The sequence below is a fragment of the Salmo trutta genome, chromosome 1 (genome assembly GCF_901001165.1).
Source record: "Salmo trutta chromosome 1, fSalTru1.1, whole genome shotgun sequence".
Lineage (NCBI taxonomy): Eukaryota > Metazoa > Chordata > Actinopteri > Salmoniformes > Salmonidae > Salmo > Salmo trutta.
The window spans coordinates 39,942,900-39,965,643 of NC_042957.1; the positions used below are offsets into that span (position 1 = coordinate 39,942,900).

General features: G+C 43.1%; 1 protein-coding gene and 1 pseudogene across 1 annotated transcript; one reads left to right on the forward strand and one right to left on the reverse strand.

Annotated features, from left to right (window-relative positions):
- Positions 1 to 2,422: 2,422 nt before the first annotated feature.
- On the reverse strand, positions 2,423 to 12,435 carry LOC115195762 (uncharacterized). The gene is made up of 21 exons (XM_029755988.1): positions 12,271 to 12,435; positions 12,107 to 12,165; positions 11,943 to 12,023; positions 11,718 to 11,842; positions 10,971 to 11,114; positions 10,620 to 10,703; positions 10,364 to 10,525; positions 10,169 to 10,268; positions 9,736 to 9,956; positions 8,953 to 9,109; positions 8,570 to 8,793; positions 8,197 to 8,317; positions 7,682 to 7,878; positions 7,486 to 7,600; positions 7,106 to 7,275; positions 6,912 to 7,009; positions 6,643 to 6,773; positions 6,206 to 6,395; positions 2,789 to 2,930; positions 2,612 to 2,708; positions 2,423 to 2,538 (listed from the first exon to the last, which is right to left on the reverse strand). Exons 1-21 carry the CDS (start codon positions 12,291 to 12,293, stop codon positions 2,465 to 2,467), a joined length of 2,715 nt encoding a protein of 904 aa, XP_029611848.1. The 5' UTR covers positions 12,294 to 12,435; the 3' UTR covers positions 2,423 to 2,464.
- Positions 12,436 to 15,740: 3,305 nt separating this feature from the next.
- LOC115192484 (zona pellucida sperm-binding protein 2-like) lies at positions 15,741 to 20,902 on the forward strand (annotated as a pseudogene).
- Positions 20,903 to 22,744: the final 1,842 nt, after the last annotated feature.

Consider the following 22,744-nt stretch of genomic DNA (forward strand, 5'->3'; position numbering starts at 1 on the left):
CTTGGTATCAAGCCTATTACCACAAATATCCTTGTACTCAGCCCTTACATTTCGTTATTACAATCCTATACAATATTAACAGTAATTCATACTCACGCCCGGTACTTCTGATCAAAATTTGGATATGACTATAATACAATATGCAGATTTTTTTTTTAACAGGCTCTGCTTACCTTTTATTAGTCGAGCTCATTGATCAGTTTCCCGGGGCAAGTAGAATCACCGATGGCTCCTGCGGACAGGTCACCCGTCCTCACGAGATTGTCCTGGACTTGTCCCCTCTCACATCAACCATCTATGGACCGAATTCAGAAGTATGATACCATCCTCTGCTACCAAGTTTTGTTGATGAACAGTTACTTGAGAAGGAGACCAAGTCAAGACGCTGGACCGGGTGGATTCAATTATCGTAAGGCAGCTTTATTAAGAGACAAAGATATTTGGCAAAACGTGCACGGGCTCGTTCTTTCAGTTCTTAGGGAACTAGCGGAAGCGAGCCCCGTAAACATATTGTGCATCTGTTTTATACAACATGATTGTAATGTAATGACGTATGTTGAGTCTTGTAGATTCGTCCTCCTGACTGGTCGATGAGTGGAGTGACGATCTGGTCTCGGGTCGGGATCGACTCCCCATTGGTCCATGAGTGTGTTCTTTGTTCCGCTGACCCAGCCCTCTGGGATGGGTTTGTGTGTGTGTGTACTTTGTGCTGAGTCCTTGTCTGCGTATCTCTGTAGTCACAAGATATTATTGCGAGACTGGACGTTGACCCCTGTGATCAGGTCATTTCCTATTTTATCAGTGCTGTGTAAGGTCTAATTCGGCCAATCTGTTTCTAGGTGTGCGTGTATAGCTAGTATCAGCACAACAGAATGTGTCTTTTGTATCAGCAGATAAGTGTTGCGCAATAGACCAGCTTATCAAATATATTTATAACACTAACCACTAGGCCGCCCAAGATTTAACTTGCATTTCAATTGTATTATTATAAATACACTTCAATAAAGCATTTCATATTCTCCACTGGTTGAAATACTAGCCTGGGTCCTCAGATTAATGGAGTTAGATATGCATAGGGTTTCTTTTCTGTATATGAATTACAAATCAATCATGTTTAGTCTATTGCATAGTTACACAATGTGTAATCATTGATATCCCAGGAGCAGTAAACAGTTGAAGTGTAATACATGCAATGGCGTTTGATATGACTGAAAAAGAAAGTCATACCTGAACCGCACATGATCAGTGAATATATTCAATGTACAGGCTACAATATGGGGAATCTCATGCGTGGTAATAACTACAGTACATAGGACTTGCATAATATATTCTACTCTAGGCTTCCGTTTTAGGGTCCATACCCAGATCGGCTACATAGTTATTTTTAATCCGACACAATAAGCAAGTAAATAGTTAGCCAGCTAGATTCTTTACATCCACTGTTTCACAAGACAACAGCCTGGTTTGCTGGTTCTCAGGAGTCCCTAAAAAGACAAATTCATTCTCCTAACACTAGCTAATTTACCTTTGGCCAAATATAGACGCACATTAACATCTTCCTCTCAAATTGTACATTTGCTTGACTCGTTAAGACACCTTCCATCTGTTTTGTCAGCCAGCTTCGTTGAACGCCACAAGGCAAGGGTGGCTCGCGTCAAAATTCGTCTTTGGTCATAACAAAACCTTGGGACCCAAAGGCATAATGAGTGCGCCAACTCCCCCTTGTGGTGGTCTGGAGCAATGCAATGAAGCTGGGTACCGCTAAGTCCCGCGGTGCAAGCTCGCAACTTTTAAAGGAGGAACCACTGTCTCTTCACAGTCCCCGCTGTTCCGTAAGGTGTTTCTTTGAATCTGATCCTGAGATTGTGAAGAGACCTGTGGTGGCATATGCATGGGTGTCCGAGCTGTGTGCTAGTAGTAATAAATAAAAAAAAAGACAGCTCGGTACATTCAGCTTGTCAACACTTCTTACAAAAACAAGTAGTGATGAAGTCAAGCTCTTCCCATTTGAGCTTGACATGCATATCATTAAAGAAATGTCCATATTTGGATGGAAACCAAGCTAGTGAGAGGTATCAAGGAAAGTTGTAATTTCAGTTGAAAATTAACACTGCTGCGCTCCCTGGGGCCTGCATCCAAACCACCATCTGCTATAACATTGAGTCAGTTCTTCCTACTGGACATTGGAAAGCTTTTGTTTTGACACCTATTGTTTGTCCTACACGGGAAATTAGTGCGCAACACTTATCTCCGGTGGATGGTTCAGAGTTCCATGCTTACAAAAGGGTTGATTGATACACGTCAGATGACAAGCCTACTACATCCACTAAAGTACATGCGCCGTGGTGTTAAATGCAAATCAGATACAATTAAGGTAGCTCCAACGGTTAGGATTGTTGCCACGCAAGTAAAGCAAACTTAATTGTTATATAGAACACTTTATTTGACATGTTAGAACAAGACATTACACCCAAAGAATGTATCCAGAAGAAACATATAAATGATGTTCCTCAAAGAGGTCTTTGACATGTCGTTGACCTGTTGAGAGAGAGAGAACCCATTAGTTCAGTTATGGTCCGACAGGGTCTGAAAAGCATAAAACAAGACCGACCTCTTTTCGGGTTGTCCTGATTCACACATTGTCCACTACAGGGGCCACCAGCGGGACTACTGGCATCACAGATGACCACATCACAATGGACAAAGACCTAGGAATCAAAGATTTTAAAAAAGGGATGATTGCCACTCAAACAAAATTAACCAATAAAGATTGGGTGAACTTTGTTACCTGGCCCCTCGGCTCAACCGCATCCTCAGCGAAGGAAAACATATGGACCTCAAAGCGTTTGACGTGAGGGGGGAAGTGGACCCTGGCGTCAGCTACCACCGGGTGGAAGACCACACGGTATGGATCCTCCGGGTTCTCACAGCTGCCAGTGTAGAGAGAGGGACTAAGTTAGGCACAAGAAACCGCCTTGTGTACGAATTCTTATGGTGGTGTCACGACTGTCCTGTGAGGATCAGATCAATTTACAGGAGAAGTGGGTTCTTTCTCCCCCTCCAGTATGAACTAAAGGAATGTCTTTGTTAACAGGCTTTTCCCACCAAAACTCTTATACCTTTGTCTTGAAAAAAGACAATTCTACATGTATATTCAATTACATTGACATGTGGTGAGATGTCCCTCTAAATGATCCAGAATGGTCAGACTACCTGAATATTGATCGTGGTTTAACCAAAGTTGCCGAATATACAGTCGGTATCATCAACAACGCAATCATTTGAATTAAGAATTTCATGCAATTCTTCCGCTGTCGGAAAAATTGGTCACACCCACGGCATCAGCACAATCATGGCATCGGATTCACACGTCTTCTGTGAAGGGAGCAGCTCTACTAACAAAGTAACCGACGCATTGACAGTTTAGGCACACTTTTTAATTTGCATCTTTGGGAGGTTTCTTGTTTAACTGCCAGATATTAGCAAAAAGGGATTTGTGAAATCTGAAGACGTTACATTAAGAGACAAACACCCACACCAGTACAAATCCACTTGATCTGACAGACGATGGCCAGAGCTTTCTCAGGATATTGCACAACGATTTAAGCCAAGTATGATATAGTTGCACTTGAAGTGACAAATCTGAACTGCCCATTTCATGCACAGCCATGTGAATGTGGTGTCTTTTCCTATGATATACAAGAAACATTTTCACACTGCTACCATTTAGTAAACAGCTGCAAAGTTACTCCCGTGACAGATGAGCCTTGTGTCCACCGGAGCAAATTAAAATAGGGGTGCCAAATTTCAGTTTTTGCGACCATTTCCTAAAAATGGTAAAGTTGCGTGATTTGCAAACCCGATCCCCCAAATGAATGGTTTTGACCAATAAAGTTGCTTCACTACACTGCATCCAGTTACTGAAAAGGCACCCGCAGCGTGCATAATCATTGTAGCCTACCTACCAAAGGTTGCAGTGTCCATTAAAATGTAGAAAAGTCATCTTTCAATATAGTTACCCAATTTCAATTCTTGAGATAAGATGGCAAAGTAAAAAATAAATAAAAAAATAGGCCAGCGGTTTCCATCTGTGGCGAAGTGCTCACCCAAATCAATGCTTATGACAAACCCAGCCAGCTACTCTTTTGAGTACTGTGCAGTAACATTTTTTTAGCTAGCAAGATGCTGCCACACTTGACCGTGGTATTTGTTCATGTTTAGCAACTCCCAATTAGCTCATTCCCCAGGTACAGGGAATTACATTGAAAGTGGCATCAACTTCTGGGGATCCTTTCAACTGATCCTATTCAGTTTCAAACATTAACTTCCATGCTGCACAGGCGTGTGAACCATCCTTTATGTTTAGTGCAATAACTGTTTTAAACGCACTTGTGCCTGAATTCAACCCAAAACCAATCGGAAAGGCAAGCTAAGCTTGCCAGCCGCTCTTGATTTCCATTCGACTGACCATCAGTTCGGTACAACACTGAACTGTAGCAAACCAAAAGGATAACATTGAGTAAAAAGGTGTAGGTACAGGTAACGCCAACATAGTGTCTTAACCTTTTCACACGCGAGTTCCAAATATCTTTAACAGTCGCCCCAGTGGGAGTTTAGTTTATGCACGTGATGTCAGAATGCACTCACTGTTCCAAAATGTGGACAGATGACCTCAAACCAAGGCACACTACCTGGCAATTTTCTATAGGCCGTGTCAACGTCTAACTTTGCCTCATTAATTCACAAAAGTAGCCCATTTCACGAGCCGGCCAAACTTTCCTTCAAGAGAAAGCCCAAGCAAGCATACAGACATTTGCACATCTAGTCAGAACAGGCCTTGCACAAACTTTCCCCCTGGCACATTTATTGCCTGGTGCCCGCATTGCATTCCTATCAAAGTGCCTTATTTTCTGTGTAACGCATTGTCGTTTCTACTGTAGCATACCGTAAGTATAATGTACTTAACGTTTTATTCATGCATTCCGATTCTTGCCTAGATTGTAATGGACACGTGTGTAAAACACTTTTGAAGGTTGTACTCAATACGAGCGCCATACAATGCAGTCGGGTTATCACGTAAGCGTCTGTCAGACTTATGGTGTTTAAGACAACTGGGATCTCGGCGTACCCCATTGTCTTGAATGCACTGAAGTCTAAGATTTCCAAGTCGTTAGTTGATTTGAACACGGCATCAGATTGTAAACTATGGTACCTCAGAGTTGCCAGATCAGACCCCTCTTTCCAGGGGTATTTAGCTTACAAAAACTGTTGCTAAAGCCCCCCCCATCTTAGTAATATTTCCTGCATCATCCTCTCCACAATACCTTCCCCCAGGGACTTAAACGGATTGATCTATATCTTGCAACTCTGTTTAGCTTTCGTGCTACGGTTAAGCTAGGCGACAATTGGCTTTTTGATTTGTTAACTGTAAACTACTTGTCATGTGTTCCGGTTCTTGTATACGTCGTAACAAGTAAAGATTTGTCACATGCTGAAGTGGCCAAACTAAGTTAAGATCTCAGGCAATGGGCACAGTGAATGGCATTAGGGAATTCTTGCTTGACAAACATGGCTGCCATATTTTCTACACAAGATTTACATGTCTCCCTTGTACCGCATCACTGGTGAGAACATTGTAAAACAAGTCTAGCTGTTAGTTTTGGGTTTGTCAGCGCAACCTGTTATTTAGACTAGATGATAACATTTAGATATATTTTACAAGCAAAGGTGGAATAAAGTTGTGAAGACCATTATTTCTCATCAGTAATAAAAAAAATAGTTTAGATGCTTTTCAGACAATGCGGTTTAGAGTCGTTTGTTGCAATGGTACGCTGCAGGGACCCCTCAGTGATAACAAACATGTGATCGTACGCGTAAAAAAGGTTAATAGGGCCACCACGAACCACAACAGCTTCAATGCACCTTGGCATAGATTCTACAAGTGTCTTGAACGCAACACCATTCTTCCACGAGAAATTCCATCTTTTGTTGAATCTCCCATATGTGTTAAATTGGGTGGAGATCTGGTGACAGACCGCATACATTGTTTTAATGCTCAAACCATTGTGACCACTCATGACCTACGGATGGGGGCATAGCCACGGTAGCCAAAGTAAATGGCCTGCCAAGCATGATCGGTTGCTAATTACTCAGGAACCACACCTGTGGAATAACACTTGTTTAGGCCCAAAAAACAACAAGTTACCCATTAATGATGAGATTCCACCGGGGTCGGGAGTCGCGGTCCTCGTTGAGGGTGGCCCAGCAGTGGTCAAGCATCAGCACAACCTTGGGGTCAGAGGACCTGGTCAGCTCCACCTCAAAGTGCAGAGGCTGTTTCAGGTATTTCACCACTGGATAGTCCTCCTCCTGGTAGAACGTGTTATACGAGGCGTCTGGAACACAGGACGAGACAACCGGGGTCGTGTTCATTGGGCACAAAACAGCGAGGTACCATCTGAACTTGTCCATTAAGAAAGGCTCGTTTATCATATCCTGTTGTGCCCCGATGAACACTAATCACTTATAGCAAACGCTACTAGTAATATATCAGTAAAGGAGACCTTCCAAGATTCTATATTCCATTTTCAGATCATCAGAATTTAGAGGCTAGGGGTCAAGTTGAAATTTGTGCACGCTTACCCTGAGCGAGTCTCATTCTGACCATTAGTCGACCCGTCCCAGTCTCGGCAAAAGGCTCGTTGTCACGCGGCCTGGTGAGGAAGGCCAATGTGCGAGTGATGTTGACCACATAGTAGCAGGAAACCTTTAACCTAAAAAGAGGGATGTAGGCAACTTCAAGCAGTGGAGTGGACACACTGGTAGTAGAGGCACAAGTATTGAGCAATTGGTGAAGAAAAAGGAAAAAATAAAATACTAATCGCTACAGTTGTGATGCGTAATGCACTTACTGATATTCGTCCTCTGAAGACGTCGTGGCATTCAGCTTCACCTCAAGTTCATCTGGCAAGGAGATTTCGTTCTCATACAGCATGACATTGTTGATAAACTATGTAGTAGAGGGGAATTGACTTATTACAGCCTGCAGAAGCAAACAGTCCGTAAATACACAGTACCCATCACCTCAGGGTAATAGTCATTTTACCTTCCTGGTGGTGCCACAGGAGTTGACAGTGAAGTGGAAGTAGGCGAAGCGATCGTCGCTGTAGGTTGGACCACAGGCGGGGTCGCTCAGGGTCAGCTGACCGGGGTTCAGATTGGGAGCAGACTCCACCTTCACCGCCAGCGCAGTCATCGTCCCATTAGAGAAACACTCTTGGAGGGGGGGGGCAAAAGACATGTCGCTATCAGACCTGGATTCTGTGTTAATTGAGCTTGCCAAGCACAGTAGAACCAATGGAATAGCACCAAAAGTGCAAACCATGCCCATCTGGCACTACTATTAGACTCAGTATTTGCAAGGAACTCAGGTTTGGTAACCATGTCGTACGACTATTTATCGGAAGTAATTGTTTGAGAACCAACCAGTCAGCGTTTTGAGGAAGCTGCAAGCCAGGGAAAAGTATTTGATGGTCATGTTGTTGTAAGGATTCAACAGAGCCACATCCAGTCTGCTCCTGACAGAGGACGAGTGAACCGACTGGGAGAGTTCATTAGTCCAATATTGTATACAGGCTAGCTGCAGCAATTTAGGTTAACATGTTTTGGGAGAGCATCGTACCTCAAACACTGCGTCCGGCGAAGAGAAGGGCAACGTGATGGTGAAGTCTGCGTCGCCCTCTGTTAAATACTGTTGAGCAAGCTCATGGTTAAGCAGCCGCTTGCCAACCAAGACCACGAAAAAGGGCTCTTGGTTGCTGTAGTCCACAGTGATGTGGAAGTTCTCCTGATCACAGTTGCCAGTGACTGAGGGTGGCACTACAAGGACAAACAGGGTTGTGTTCATTAAGCACAAAAAACAGGACTTGAACTTGTCCAAGAAGAAACCCTTGTTTTGCTACGGTGGGACTGAATAAACACGATCCTGGAAAATCAGGAACAGGACACTGGGTCCAAATACTCTAAAGCTTAACATTTTCTTTGTAGAGAGACCGCGTAGGAAAAGCCTACAGTATGGCTAGTTGGGCTCTCAAGTCCACCATGTGGCTTTCACTGCCAATTTCCTTTCAGGGCAATCATTAACGAGAGGAAACCATTCAACAGTAGTTTGGCGTAGTCCAGAGACCAGTTACATACCAATGTCCAGCAGTACAGCGTCCACAACGGCAGAGTGAGAGAAAGGAGCGTACTCTGGAAAGACGACCAGGCCGTAGAGCAGCTGAAGAGTGAAGGTTGTGACACCTTGTTCCACCCTTTTCTGTAGTGAAGTTAAAAGCATTATTGTTGTAACAGAACTCTATTCAACATCAAGTACATATGGGGACTATTAAAACAATGTTGCCCTCATTCCTCTAAATCAAGCACTATTGGCAAGTGAATGCATACAACTGCCAAAATAATGGAAACACTTGAGTAAATGAGGGATACAAAGTACATTTGCGCCATCATTTCTATTTTGTTGGTGGCCCACTTATTAGGGCATGTAGCTTTGCATTTAACAGAAACACACCTCCTTAAAGACCAACGGGTCTGAGAAGGGCACCTCCATCCTGAAGGTCTTCAAGGTGTTGTCCAGGGATCTCTGCTCCTGAACATTGAAGCCTCTGGCGTTGCACTCTGCAACAGTTAGCACCATGGTGGGAAAGGTGATGTTCAGCAGCTCCACATCAAGGTTGAAGGTCCCCAACTCAAGCACAAACACTGCCTGCTCAGGAACCGTGTCTAAGGGCGTGTCTGTTCATTGGCAAACAAAGGAAAACATTTTCAAAGTCGAAAATGGACATTTGTTATTGGATAAGTCCGGGTATTGCCTCCCCGTTTCAGTCTTGTGCCTAATGAACAACCCAGGCATCCCAAATTACCATAGGCACTATTTAACTAAACCAGACTCACAGTTGCGAACTTGTGGAGGCCTGGCCATCGGAGGTGTTGTGATAGGGAAGAGGACTTTGTATCTGGTGTCCTCGTGTGCGACCTCCTCGATCCACAGCAACTCAAGCATGGGCTCAATGGTGTAAGTGACAAAGTACTGGTCATCCTGAATATGGCTCTGTAAGGGAGACGAGTGATGCATTCAGGCTGTAATACACAATTGGAGTGCCAAAACAGGTTTTAAAAAAAGCCTACCGGTTATCTGTGTGGTTTGTCCTCCAGCCGCTCGTAATTTAAAGACAAAATAGCCAAAGGAAAGTATTGTTTACCAGACTTTAGAGAGCTGGTAGGTATATGGTTGTCAACTTGCATTTTCAAAGCAACCGACACATGCAAATGTAAACAGCAGCCCAGTGTAACCGAGCGTTGCTTGCATTCAGTTGCCAGTGGCAAAGCTACCGGCTCCCTAAAAAGCCTGGTAAACAATACTTTAGTGTGGATATTGGTCTCAAATTTCAAGCGGCAGAGTATGTTTAAATGTAATTTTATGCAACATTCACACGATTTTGCAATCCAATGTGTCAGGCTGTATACACACCCACCAATCCATTGTATATTAGCCTGATTAAGCAGACAATTGCTCAATAAGAAACATTTTACACAAGACAACGTTTCTAGGAGTTCACCCATGAGAGATGGCAAAGGGTTACTGCAAAGCACTGACAACTGCTACTGTAAAAAGGGCTCTACAAATAGATTTGACTTAGAAATTAAACAGGAACATTTTAGTCATCCAACGCTGACCTTGAAATAGCCGCCAACCGCCCCCACCGGAATTTCAACAATAATATGAGCCTCTGTGACTAAAACCGAGTAGTTTCTGGCAGCCATTTCCTCAGTGTCCAGCCTCTTAGCGTCAATTCCCATGTACACCTCCAACATGGTGAAGGCATCAGAGGAGAAAAGTGGGTCGATGTGCTTGGGCATGTACCAGGTGATCACTTCTGGAGTAAAGGCCACTGCCCCTGCAGTGAAACAAGAAGCCAAGTGCACATCATAACAGAACATTTTGCAACTGAAAACAAATGTGCCATTATTGAAAAAAGTTCATCCCATTCAAAAACATTGTCCCAACTGAACACTACATAACACAAACGAAAGTCTTGTCTGGAGCCAATTAAGAAATGGGTTTATAGGTTCTTAATTTGCCAAGTTAGTCCGTTATTTCACACTCAACCTGGTGTTGGACAAACAGCCGTGGCATCTACTCGAGTCACCAGCCACTTCTGCTCAAAGAAGGTTGAGGTTGAGAGCACCCGCATCGGAACCCCAGCTACCTGTTCAGGGGGCAACCACACCAGGGCCGTGTTCAGTAGGGCACAGCGTATTAACAATATGTTGCAGAGTTCAGGTAGGGCCACCGTCAGCTTACATTCTGGAGGTATGTCTCCTCTGCATTATGAGGGCTTCTTAACACCAGCCGTGTGGGAGTGTTGGCTATTGCGTAGCCCTTTCTTTGGACCTCATCCACATTCATGACCTTCTTGCTAGGACTAAAAACGACTGCTGTCATTTTGTATCCTGAAGCAACAGCCTGTCTCAGGAAATGGAAACGTGAATTAAACAAACGCACATTTTGTTTAGCGCCATCCTGTCATTTTGTAGTGAAATTACAGAAACATGGCTACCTCAGCTCCTCTCCTTGCTTTCGGGCCTCCAGTGGGCTGTTCAGGGACGGTTTGGATGTCTGGAAGAGTCCTTCTGACAGACACCTAGAGAAGAAAGGCCATTATTCCCTATGCATTTTCTCCCTCCCATACAATAGGAACTCAATCTGTCCACTCGCCTCCTTAAATGCACTGAGAATAGGCCAAGATTCCTCGCCGCTAAAGTTATCCTATGTGCATTTTGAAGAGGCGAGAGGAATTGAGAGACGGTCAAGACACAGAAGAAATGAAACACTGGACAATTGTAGCTCTAGACAGATCATTTAAGCTCGACTGTAAACATCTCCATTGGGGCATGCTCTGCTCACTTGCCTCCATGTAGTTGCGGTCGCACAGAATCTCTCGGGAGGTCCAGGGGGTGTAGCTACAGGTTTTGCCCACTCTATACACAGGGTCTTCAGTCATGTGGTTTCCTGGCAGCCTGAACTGCATGACCAAGCTGAACATCTTATCATCCTAAAATGAAGGGGGGGGAAAAAAAGCCTCATTATATAGCAGAAAACAAATCATTCAGTTGACATTCATGCAAGTTAGAGACTGTGGCTATATGAATGCAGCTGCCACTGTATTGAAGCCACACTACAGGAGAAGAGCTCAGTAGTACACATCACTGCAGTCTGTATCAGAAAGTTGGCTGGCCCTCCATAAACTTCTGCTGTACCTTACTTCATCGTTAACTTAGAAGTAAGAGATGCCAGACCCAGTCTCAGGGGTGGCTAACTATGGAGATGCTTTTGATATCCACAGAGTTAAGTAAAACTGCTTAAATGTTTCTGGCACCGTACTTCTAATAACCTCCATGCTCTACGGCAACTCAGGCTGATTGAGGACCTTTTTACTGAAGAAAGTGTTTGTTTTCAATGATTTCATCTAGTGATGCAAATATTGACTTGTATCTTTGTGTATACAGGGCTCATCTGTAAAAGAGCCTGGTCTCAGCATGACTCCATGTCAAAGGTTAAATAAAATGACGTTACATTACGGGTTGCAATTGCAGTGACACTGAAAGGCAAACTGTCCATTTGAAGTTGGAGCAAACACTACAGTGCTTAGGGTTACCATGTTCTGGGAAAAACAGTTTTGAAGAGAAGCAAAAAACATGGCATTCCCCATTGGGTCAAATTTAAAGCTGAATCCACACTGAGTAGCAAGGCCAGGCGTCAGGTTTATGATTTGTGTGTCATCTGGAAGGGATGGAGATGGTGTGAACACAACAGTTGACAAACAATATCAATCCATGAATTATGAAAAGGAGAGAAAGAGAATCATACGAGACAAACTCACTGAAGACAGCGTCGACCTCTTCAAAAAGAGGAGCTACACTCAAACGAATAACGTTACCAAGGCATTCAGCATTCAGGTCATCTGGAATGGGAAAGCTTAGTTAAAAATCTAAAATATATTGTCAAACGCTTAGTGCTTGAATTTGCAGGGTGCAAAATGCATACTTATAGAAGGTGTCTGTTGTGCTTGTATGCCCACAGCTGCCATCAATAGGCAAAACAACCTGTAAGGCATTTGACAAATTATTATGATTGATTAAAAGGAGGAAGAAGACAACTCAAATGTTTGCGTCGCATAAGACTCTTCTAGGCCTGCTACTACTACTTACCCTGAGCCAAGGAAATTAACCATTGTAGAACAGAACTGTTTTGATGAAATACACAGCTACAGAATCTAATATTTGACCCAAGGTGTGCAGCCTACAGCCCAGGGGTATTCAACTTTTACCCTATGACAAAGGCTTCCCACACTCAGTCACCTGAACCCCAAAGGGATGCACATTTTCTTTTTATTCCCCTAGCCCTACAAAGCTGATTCAAATAATCAACTAATCATCAAGCTTTGTTAATCTGAATCAGCTGTGTAGTGTTAGGACAAAAAACAAATATAAGGCTACTGTTAAATTTTAGAAGGGTGCTCTTCCCTCACCGCCTTTATCCATTCATGTCAGGGGCCATGGGCAGGTGCACCTCGGCTCAAGTTAATAGAACTCCCTCATTAGCAGCACAACATTCTTTCACAGGTGAAACGCATAATTCTACGATTGTAGCCCAGACATAGAGAATGATAAAGGCCTCTAATGGCCAAAATGCTGCATTTGCATGGGCTTTCACCATTTTAATGTAGTCAACTGGGTGGGACTTCCAACTTAATTTGCTGATCCCTACTGGTGACCCTGTTGAAGTCATGTCCAATCGGGTCATCAGGCCTCAGACAATCGTGAAGAAGAAATGTTACTACTTTAATATGAAGATAGCCTCAATGGCGCTGCCCATGCTGTCACAGACACTAAATTGGCACAGATACAAAGATGAGACTTTTGTCTATCTCTATGAGGCAAGACAATTGTCATTCAGGATTAAAAGGCGACTGCACTTCCTGAGTTGGCCTTAGCTGTGTTCCAATACTCATACAAACCGCACTAACTGTACTGTTTGTGCACATGAATTGAGTATTTAGTATGCATATTGGTCATAGTAAATATACCATAGTATACCTCTGTCCCTTCTTTGGACACTGTGTTATCTAACCTCCAGATGAGCTTCAATGCCATACAACTCTCCTTCCGTGGCCTCCAACTGCTCTTAAATGCAAGTAAAACTAAATGCATGCTCTTCAACCGATCGTTGCCCGCACCTGCCCGCCCGTCCAGCATCACTACTCTGGACGGTTCTGACTTAGAATATGTGGACAACTACAAATACCTAGGTGTCTGGTTAGACTGTAAACTCTCCTTCCAGACTCACATTAAGCATCACCAATCCAAAATTAAATCTAGAATCAGCTTCCTATTTCGCAACAAAGCATCCTTCGCTCATGCTGCCAAACATACCCTCGTAAAACTGACCATCCTACCGATCCTCGACTTCGGCGATGTCATTTACAAAATAGCCTCCAACATTCTACACAACAAATTGGATGCAGTCTATCACAGTGCCATCTGTGCCAAAGCTCCATATACTACCCACCACTGCGACCTGTACGCTCTCGTTGGCTGGCCCTCGCTTCATACTCGTTGCCAAACCCACTGGCTCCAGGTCATCTACAAATCTCTGCTAGGTAAAGCCAGGCCGTATCTCAGCTCACTGGTCACCATAGCAGCACCCACCCGTAGCATGCGCTCCAGCAGGTATATACCTCACTGGTCACCCCCAAAGCCTCTCTCTGCTGCCAATGACTGGAACGAACTGTAAAAATCACTGAAGCTGGAGACTCATATCTCCCTCACTAGCTTTAAGCACCAGCTGTCAGAGCAGCTCACAGATCACTGCACCTGTAAATAGCCCATCCAACTACCTCATCCCCATACTGTATTTATTTATCTTGCTCCTTTGCACCCCAGTATCTCAACTTGCTCATTCATCTTCTGCACATCTACCATTCCAGTGTTTAATTGCTATATTGTAATTACTTTGCCACCATGGCCTATTATTGCCTTACCTCCCTTTTCCTACCTCATTTGCACACACTGTATGTAGACTTTTTCTACTGTATTATTGACTGTATGTTTGTTTTTTCCAAGTGTAACTCTGTGTTGTTGTATGTGTCGAACTGCTTTGCTTTGACTTGGCCAGGTCACAGTTGTAAATGAGAACTTGTTCTTAACTAGCCTAACTGGTTAAATAAAGGTGAAATAAAATATAAATAAAAAAATAGTATGGATATATTTAGTATGCCGAAAGTTTGAGGATGTCGTACTAAATTAGCCAAAATATGAAGTTACATGCAGAGGACACTATTTCCGTACTTTAGGGCCCATAATGCAATTCTTCAGGAAATGGGCGTGGCTTCACATTGTTTCCAGATTTGAAGATAATGGCGGAAAATATGCAGTCGAAGTACAACGACAGCGGATACAAATTCATTGCTTTAACTAATTATGACAAATATTTAGAAATGTTGAGCAATGTAAAAAGTAATTACTTTTTAAATAAGTTAACTTACACATTATATTGGCTGACAATTTGTTAGCTACGCTGGTCTAACGAACCACATAGCGTATCAGTACAGCAGTATGTACCGGTATGTTGTTAGCTAGCTACCTAACGTTAGTTGGCTACTTATAGATCAAACTTGACAGTATATTAACTATAGGCTATCTAACTAACTACCCAACGTTTATTGACTTGATTATTCCCGTCATTCTGAGCTTAGCTAAATGGTATAGTCGTTGTGCGTTCTCAATGGACATTTGTGTGCTTTCGTAAATTCGCTCTGGCTGTCTACTCTGAATTTACAAACAGACAATCTGACAACGCTCTGAATTCATGAGCGCATTCTGGAACTCCAGATTGAATTTAAGAACACACCCGAAGTCGTAAAATGTCTAACCAGTAATTTGTTATGCTAACTAGCTAGCAAGAGGTTGCATAGCAACAGCATCAACTTCCGGTAGACGGGTGAAGAGCTAGTACGCGCAATTGAAAGCATACTGTTCGTTTACAGTATACTAAAATGAACTAATAATATATATCTGCAGTATGTACTAATTACGTATGTAGTACAGTATGTTAGTATGGGTATTCGCGCACAGTCTTGTTTTTCATCAATGCTCATTAAGAAATGCTAGCGGCCATGATTGAAGGCCAACAAGAATTGTCTTGGGGGTGTGGATGGATGATGTGGGTGTTTCTTGGATGTGTTTTTACCATTCCATTGCAATAAACAAGTGCAATAGTGAATACGTAAGCTAAGCTAGCTTTGCTGTAGAAAACAAAGTTTTGAAGTTGAGGACTTCTCCGGATGAGCATTGATACCAGAGCACGCTCATTTGGGCTGCAGGTTGAATCACAACGTACCAGATGAGTGCGGAATCTGACTTTGGACATTGAATTATTATTATTACAATTTTTTTGTGTTCGATCATAACATTCGGTTTCGGAAGTGAACGTAGTGGTGCGTTTGGTTGGCGGATCTGCACAGCTGTACTGAGGTAGGCATGGCAGGTAGCCCAGATGAGAGTACTCTAAAATGGATGAAGGTGGTAGGTGATGAGTCTACCAACACGACTACACATTTTTTGGTGGAAAATGTTCAGAAAAGGAGATGAGGTTGGATTTACCACAGATGGGGACATAGATGGAAGGGGAGAATCTAGAAGAACAAACGGGCGGGGAAGAGGTACAGGAGAACAAAGTAGTAGTGTTCTTTTCTGAGACAACCAGTAAAATGTTACATTGTTACATATGTTACATAACGTTGTCAGATGTACAGTGGTTCTTTTTAAGTTTTGAGCTTATGCCGCCACCATTTGTGGCAGATTGTGGTAAATTGGGTGTTGGCTGACACTTAAATAACATGCCACAGAATTCTGCGGCACCACGCAAGATGTGCTGCAGGATGACGCAACATTTAAGCTTACAGGGTTCCAAAAAAGGACCGCAAAAACATACGAAATAGGTTGTTCCAAACTGTAACGAACAGTATGCTTTCAGTCGCACATACTAGCTCTTCACCTGTTTACCGGAAGTTGATGCTGTTGCTATGCAACCTCTTGCTAGATAGTAAGCATAACATATTACTAGTTAGACATTTTACGACTTCGGGTGTATTCTTAAATTCAATCTGGAGTACCAGATGGGCATTGTTTGCAATTTTGGTGCTATTCCATTGGTTCTACTGTGCTCAGCAAGCTCAATTAAGTGTAACAAATACAGAACCCAGGTCTGATAGCTACCTGTCTTTTGCCCCCCTTGAGGTGAAGCTGAATGCCACGACGTCTTCAGAGGACGATATCAGTAAGTGCATTACGCATCACAACTGTAGCGATTAGTATTTTATTTTTTCCTTTTTCTTCACCAATTGCTCAATACTTGTGCCTCTACTACCAGTGTGTCCACTCCACTGCTTGAAGTTGCCTACATCCCTCTTTTTAGGTTAAAGGTTTCCTGCTACTATGTGGTCCAACATCACTCGCACATTGGCCTTCCTCACCAGGCCGCGTGACAACGAGCCTTTTGCCGAGACTGGGACGGGTCGACTAATGGTCAGAATGAGACTCGCTCAGGGTAAGCGTGCACAAATTTCAACTTGACCCCTAGCCTCTAAATTCTGATGATCTGAAATGGAATATAGAATCTTGGAAGGTCTCCTTTACTGATATATTACTAGTAGCGTTTGCTATAAGTGATTAGTGTTCATCGGGGCACAACAGGATATGATAAACGAGCCTTTCTTAATGGACAAGTTCAGATGGTACCTCGCTGTTTGTGCCCAATGAACACGACCCCGGTTGTCTCGTCCTGTGTTCCAGACGCCTCGTATAACACGTTCTACCAGGAGGAGGACTATCCAGTGGTGAAATACCTGAAACAGCCTCTGCACTTTGAGGTGGAGCTGACCAGGTCCTCTGACCCCAAGGTTGTGCTGATGCTTGACCACTGCTGGGCCACCCTCAACGAGGACCGCGACTCCCGACCCCCGGTGGAATCTCATCATTAATGGGTAACTTGTTGTTTTTGGGCCTAAACAAGTGTTATTCCACAGGTGTGGTTCCTGAGTATTAGCAACCGATCATGCTTGGCAGGCCATTTACTTTGGCTACCGTGGCTATGCCCCCATCCGTAGGTCATGAGTGGTCACAATGGTTTGAGCATTAAAACAATGTATGCGGTCTGTCACCAGATCTCCACCCAATTTAACACATATGGGAGATTCAACAAAAGATGGAATTTCTCGTGGAAGAATGGTGTTGCGTTCAAGACACTTGTAGAATCTATGCCAAGGTGCATTGAAGCTGTTGTGGTTCGTGGTGGCCCTATTAACCTTTTTTACGCGTACGATCACATGTTTGTTATCACTGAGGGGTCCCTGCAGCGTACCATTGCAACAAACGACTCTAAACCGCATTGTCTGAAAAGCATCTAAACTATTTTTTTTTATTACTGATGAGAAATAATGGTCTTCACAACTTTATTCCACCTTTGCTTGTAAAATATATCTAAATGTTATCATCTAGTCTAAATAACAGGTTGCGCTGACAAACCCAAAACTAACAGCTAGACTTGTTTTACAATGTTCTCACCAGTGATGCGGTACAAGGGAGACATGTAAATCTTGTGTAGAAAATATGGCAGCCATGTTTGTCAAGCAAGAATTCCCTAATGCCATTCACTGTGCCCATTGCCTGAGATCTTAACTTAGTTTGGCCACTTCAGCATGTGACAAATCTTTACTTGTTACGACGTATACAAGAACCGGAACACATGACAAGTAGTTTACAGTTAACAAATCAAAAAGCCAATTGTCGCCTAGCTTAACCGTAGCACGAAAGCTAAACAGAGTTGCAAGATATAGATCAATCCGTTTAAGTCCCTGGGGGAAGGTATTGTGGAGAGGATGATGCAGGAAATATTACTAAGATGGGGGGGGCTTTAGCAACAGTTTTTGTAAGCTAAATACCCCTGGAAAGAGGGGTCTGATCTGGCAACTCTGAGGTACCATAGTTTACAATCTGATGCCGTGTTCAAATCAACTAACGACTTGGAAATCTTAGACTTCAGTGCATTCAAGACAATGGGGTACGCCGAGATCCCAGTTGTCTTAAACACCATAAGTCTGACAGACGCTTACGTGATAACCCGACTGCATTGTATGGCGCTCGTATTGAGTACAACCTTCAAAAGTGTTTTACACACGTGTCCATTACAATCTAGGCAAGAATCGGAATGCATGAATAAAACGTTAAGTACATTATACTTACGGTATGCTACAGTAGAAACGACAATGCGTTACACAGAAAATAAGGCACTTTGATAGGAATGCAATGCGGGCACCAGGCAATAAATGTGCCAGGGGGAAAGTTTGTGCAAGGCCTGTTCTGACTAGATGTGCAAATGTCTGTATGCTTGCTTGGGCTTTCTCTTGAAGGAAAGTTTGGCCGGCTCGTGAAATGGGCTACTTTTGTGAATTAATGAGGCAAAGTTAGACGTTGACACGGCCTATAGAAAATTGCCAGGTAGTGTGCCTTGGTTTGAGGTCATCTGTCCACATTTTGGAACAGTGAGTGCATTCTGACATCACGTGCATAAACTAAACTCCCACTGGGGCGACTGTTAAAGATATTTGGAACTCGCGTGTGAAAAGGTTAAGACACTATGTTGGCGTTACCTGTACCTACACCTTTTTACTCAATGTTATCCTTTTGGTTTGCTACAGTTCAGTGTTGTGCCGAACTGATGGTCAGTCGAATGGAAATCAAGAGCGGCTGGCAAGCTTAGCTTGCCTTTCCGATTGGTTTTGGGTTGAATTCAGGCACAAGTGCGTTTAAAACAGTTATTGCACTAAACATAAAGGATGGTTCACACGCCTGTGCAGCATGGAAGTTAATGTTTGAAACTGAATAGGATCAGTTAAAAGGATCCCCAGAAGTTGATGCCACTTTCAATGTAATTCCCTGTACCTGGGGAATGAGCTAATTGGGAGTTGCTAAACATGAACAAATACCACGGTCAAGTGTGGCAGCATCTTGCTAGCTAAAAAAATGTTACTGCACAGTACTCAAAAGAGTAGCTGGCTGGGTTTGTCATAAGCATTGATTTGGGTGAGCACTTCGCCACAGATGGAAACCGCTGGCCTATTTTTTATTTATTTTTACTTTGCCATCTTATCTCAAGAATTGAAATTGGGTAACTATATTGAAAGATGACTTTTCTACATTTTAATGGACACTGCAACCTTTGGTAGGTAGGCTACAATGATTATGCACGCTGCGGGTGCCTTTTCAGTAACTGGATGCAGTGTAGTGAAGCAACTTTATTGGTCAAAACCATTCATTTGGGGGATCGGGTTTGCAAATCACGCAACTTTACCATTTTTAGGAAATGGTCGCAAAAACTGAAATTTGGCACCCCTATTTTAATTTGCTCCGGTGGACACAAGGCTCATCTGTCACGGGAGTAACTTTGCAGCTGTTTACTAAATGGTAGCAGTGTGAAAATGTTTCTTGTATATCATAGGAAAAGACACCACATTCACATGGCTGTGCATGAAATGGGCAGTTCAGATTTGTCACTTCAAGTGCAACTATATCATACTTGGCTTAAATCGTTGTGCAATATCCTGAGAAAGCTCTGGCCATCGTCTGTCAGATCAAGTGGATTTGTACTGGTGTGGGTGTTTGTCTCTTAATGTAACGTCTTCAGATTTCACAAATCCCTTTTTGCTAATATCTGGCAGTTAAACAAGAAACCTCCCAAAGATGCAAATTAAAAAGTGTGCCTAAACTGTCAATGCGTCGGTTACTTTGTATAGTAGAGCTGCTCCCTTCACAGAAGACGTGTGAATCCGATGCCATGATTGTGCTGATGCCGTGGGTGTGACCAATTTTTCCGACAGCGGAAGAATTGCATGAAATTCTTAATTCAAATGATTGCGTTGTTGATGATACCGACTGTATATTCGGCAACTTTGGTTAAACCACGATCAATATTCAGGTAGTCTGACCATTCTGGATCATTTAGAGGGACATCTCACCACATGTCAATGTAATTGAATATACATGTAGAATTGTCTTTTTTCAAGACAAAGGTATAAGAGTTTTGGTGGGAAAAGCCTGTTAACAAAGACATTCCTTTAGTTCATACTGGAGGGGGAGAAAGAACCCACTTCTCCTGTAAATTGATCTGATCCTCACAGGACAGTCGTGACACCACCATAAGAATTCGTACACAAGGCGGTTGGGGTTTACAGCGTTTTCTTGTGCCTAACTTAGTCCCTCTCTCTACACTGGCAGCTGTGAGAACCCGGAGGATCCATACCGTGTGGTCTTCCACCCGGTGGTAGCTGACGCCAGGGTCCACTTCCCCCCTCACGTCAAACGCTTTGAGGTCCATATGTTTTCCTTCGCTGAGGATGCGGTTGAGCCGAGGGGCCAGGTAACAAAGTTCACCCAATCTTTATTGGTTAATTTTGTTTGAGTGGCAATCATCCCTTTTTTAAAATCTTTGATTCCTAGGTCTTTGTCCATTGTGATGTGGTCATCTGTGATGCCAGTAGTCCCGCTGGTGGCCCCTGTAGTGGACAATGTGTGAATCAGGACAACCCGAAAAGAGGTCGGTCTTGTTTTATGCTTTTCAGACCCTGTCGGACCATAACTGAACTAATGGGTTCTCTCTCTCTCAACAGGTCAACGACATGTCAAAGACCTCTTTGAGGAACATCATTTATATGTTTCTTCTGGATACATTCTTTGGGTGTAATGTCTTGTTCTAACATGTCAAATAAAGTGTTCTATATAACAATTAAGTTTGCTTTACTTGCGTGGCAACAATCCTAACCGTTGGAGCTACCTTAATTGTATCTGATTTGCATTTAACACCACGGCGCATGTACTTTAGTGGATGTAGTAGGCTTGTCATCTGACGTGTATCAATCAACCCTTTTGTAAGCATGGAACTCTGAACCATCCACCGGAGATAAGTGTTGCGCACTAATTTCCCGTGTAGGACAAACAATAGGTGTCAAAACAAAAGCTTTCCAATGTCCAGTAGGAAGAACTGACTCAATGTTATAGCAGATGGTGGTTTGGATGCAGGCCCCAGGGAGCGCAGCAGTGTTAATTTTCAACTGAAATTACAACTTTCCTTGATACCTCTCACTAGCTTGGTTTCCATCCAAATATGGACATTTCTTTAATGATATGCATGTCAAGCTCAAATGGGAAGAGCTTGACTTCATCACTACTTGTTTTTGTAAGAAGTGTTGACAAGCTGAATGTACCGAGCTGTCTTTTTTTACTTTATTTATTACTACTAGCACACAGCTCGGACACCCATGCATATGCCACCACAGGTCTCTTCACAATCTCAGGATCAGATTCAAAGAAACACCTTACGGAACAGCGGGGACTGTGAAGAGACAGTGGTTCCTCCTTTAAAAGTTGCGAGCTTGCACCGCGGGACTTAGCGGTACCCAGCTTCATTGCATTGCTCCAGACCACCACAAGGGGGAGTTGGCGCACTCATTATGCCTTTGGGTCCCAAGGTTTTGTTATGACCAAAGACGAATTTTGACGCGAGCCACCCTTGCCTTGTGGCGTTCAACGAAGCTGGCTGACAAAACAGATGGAAGGTGTCTTAACGAGTCAAGCAAATGTACAATTTGAGAGGAAGATGTTAATGTGCGTCTATATTTGGCCAAAGGTAAATTAGCTAGTGTTAGGAGAATGAATTTGTCTTTTTAGGGACTCCTGAGAACCAGCAAACCAGGCTGTTGTCTTGTGAAACAGTGGATGTAAAGAATCTAGCTGGCTAACTATTTACTTGCTTATTGTGTCGGATTAAAAATAACTATGTAGCCGATCTGGGTATGGACCCTAAAACGGAAGCCTAGAGTAGAATATATTATGCAAGTCCTATGTACTGTAGTTATTACCACGCATGAGATTCCCCATATTGTAGCCTGTACATTGAATATATTCACTGATCATGTGCGGTTCAGGTATGACTTTCTTTTTCAGTCATATCAAACGCCATTGCATGTATTACACTTCAACTGTTTACTGCTCCTGGGATATCAATGATTACACATTGTGTAACTATGCAATAGACTAAACATGATTGATTTGTAATTCATATACAGAAAAGAAACCCTATGCATATCTAACTCCATTAATCTGAGGACCCAGGCTAGTATTTCAACCAGTGGAGAATATGAAATGCTTTATTGAAGTGTATTTATAATAATACAATTGAAATGCAAGTTAAATCTTGGGCGGCCTAGTGGTTAGCGTTGGACTAGTAACCGGGAGGTTGCAAGATTGAATCCCCGAGCCGACAAGGTAAAAATCTGCCCCTGAACAAGGCAGTTCCTAGGCCGTCATTAACTGACTTGCCTAGTTAAATAAAGGTAGGCAAATCTGTACTTCAATGCACGTATGGTGTGCATTAGAAGACGAGGTGGGGAGAGAGCATATGATTCATGGATGACAGTGCTACCCTAATATTCTCTCAGCGCAATTGTGATGACCTGTCTCCTAACCTTGGGGGCCAGTGACGGGACTGGCTTCCTCTCATCAAAACATACCTGCAGACGAGAGCGCATGATTAACATGGTCAGTCATCTTAAATCAGGAGCTGAAATGC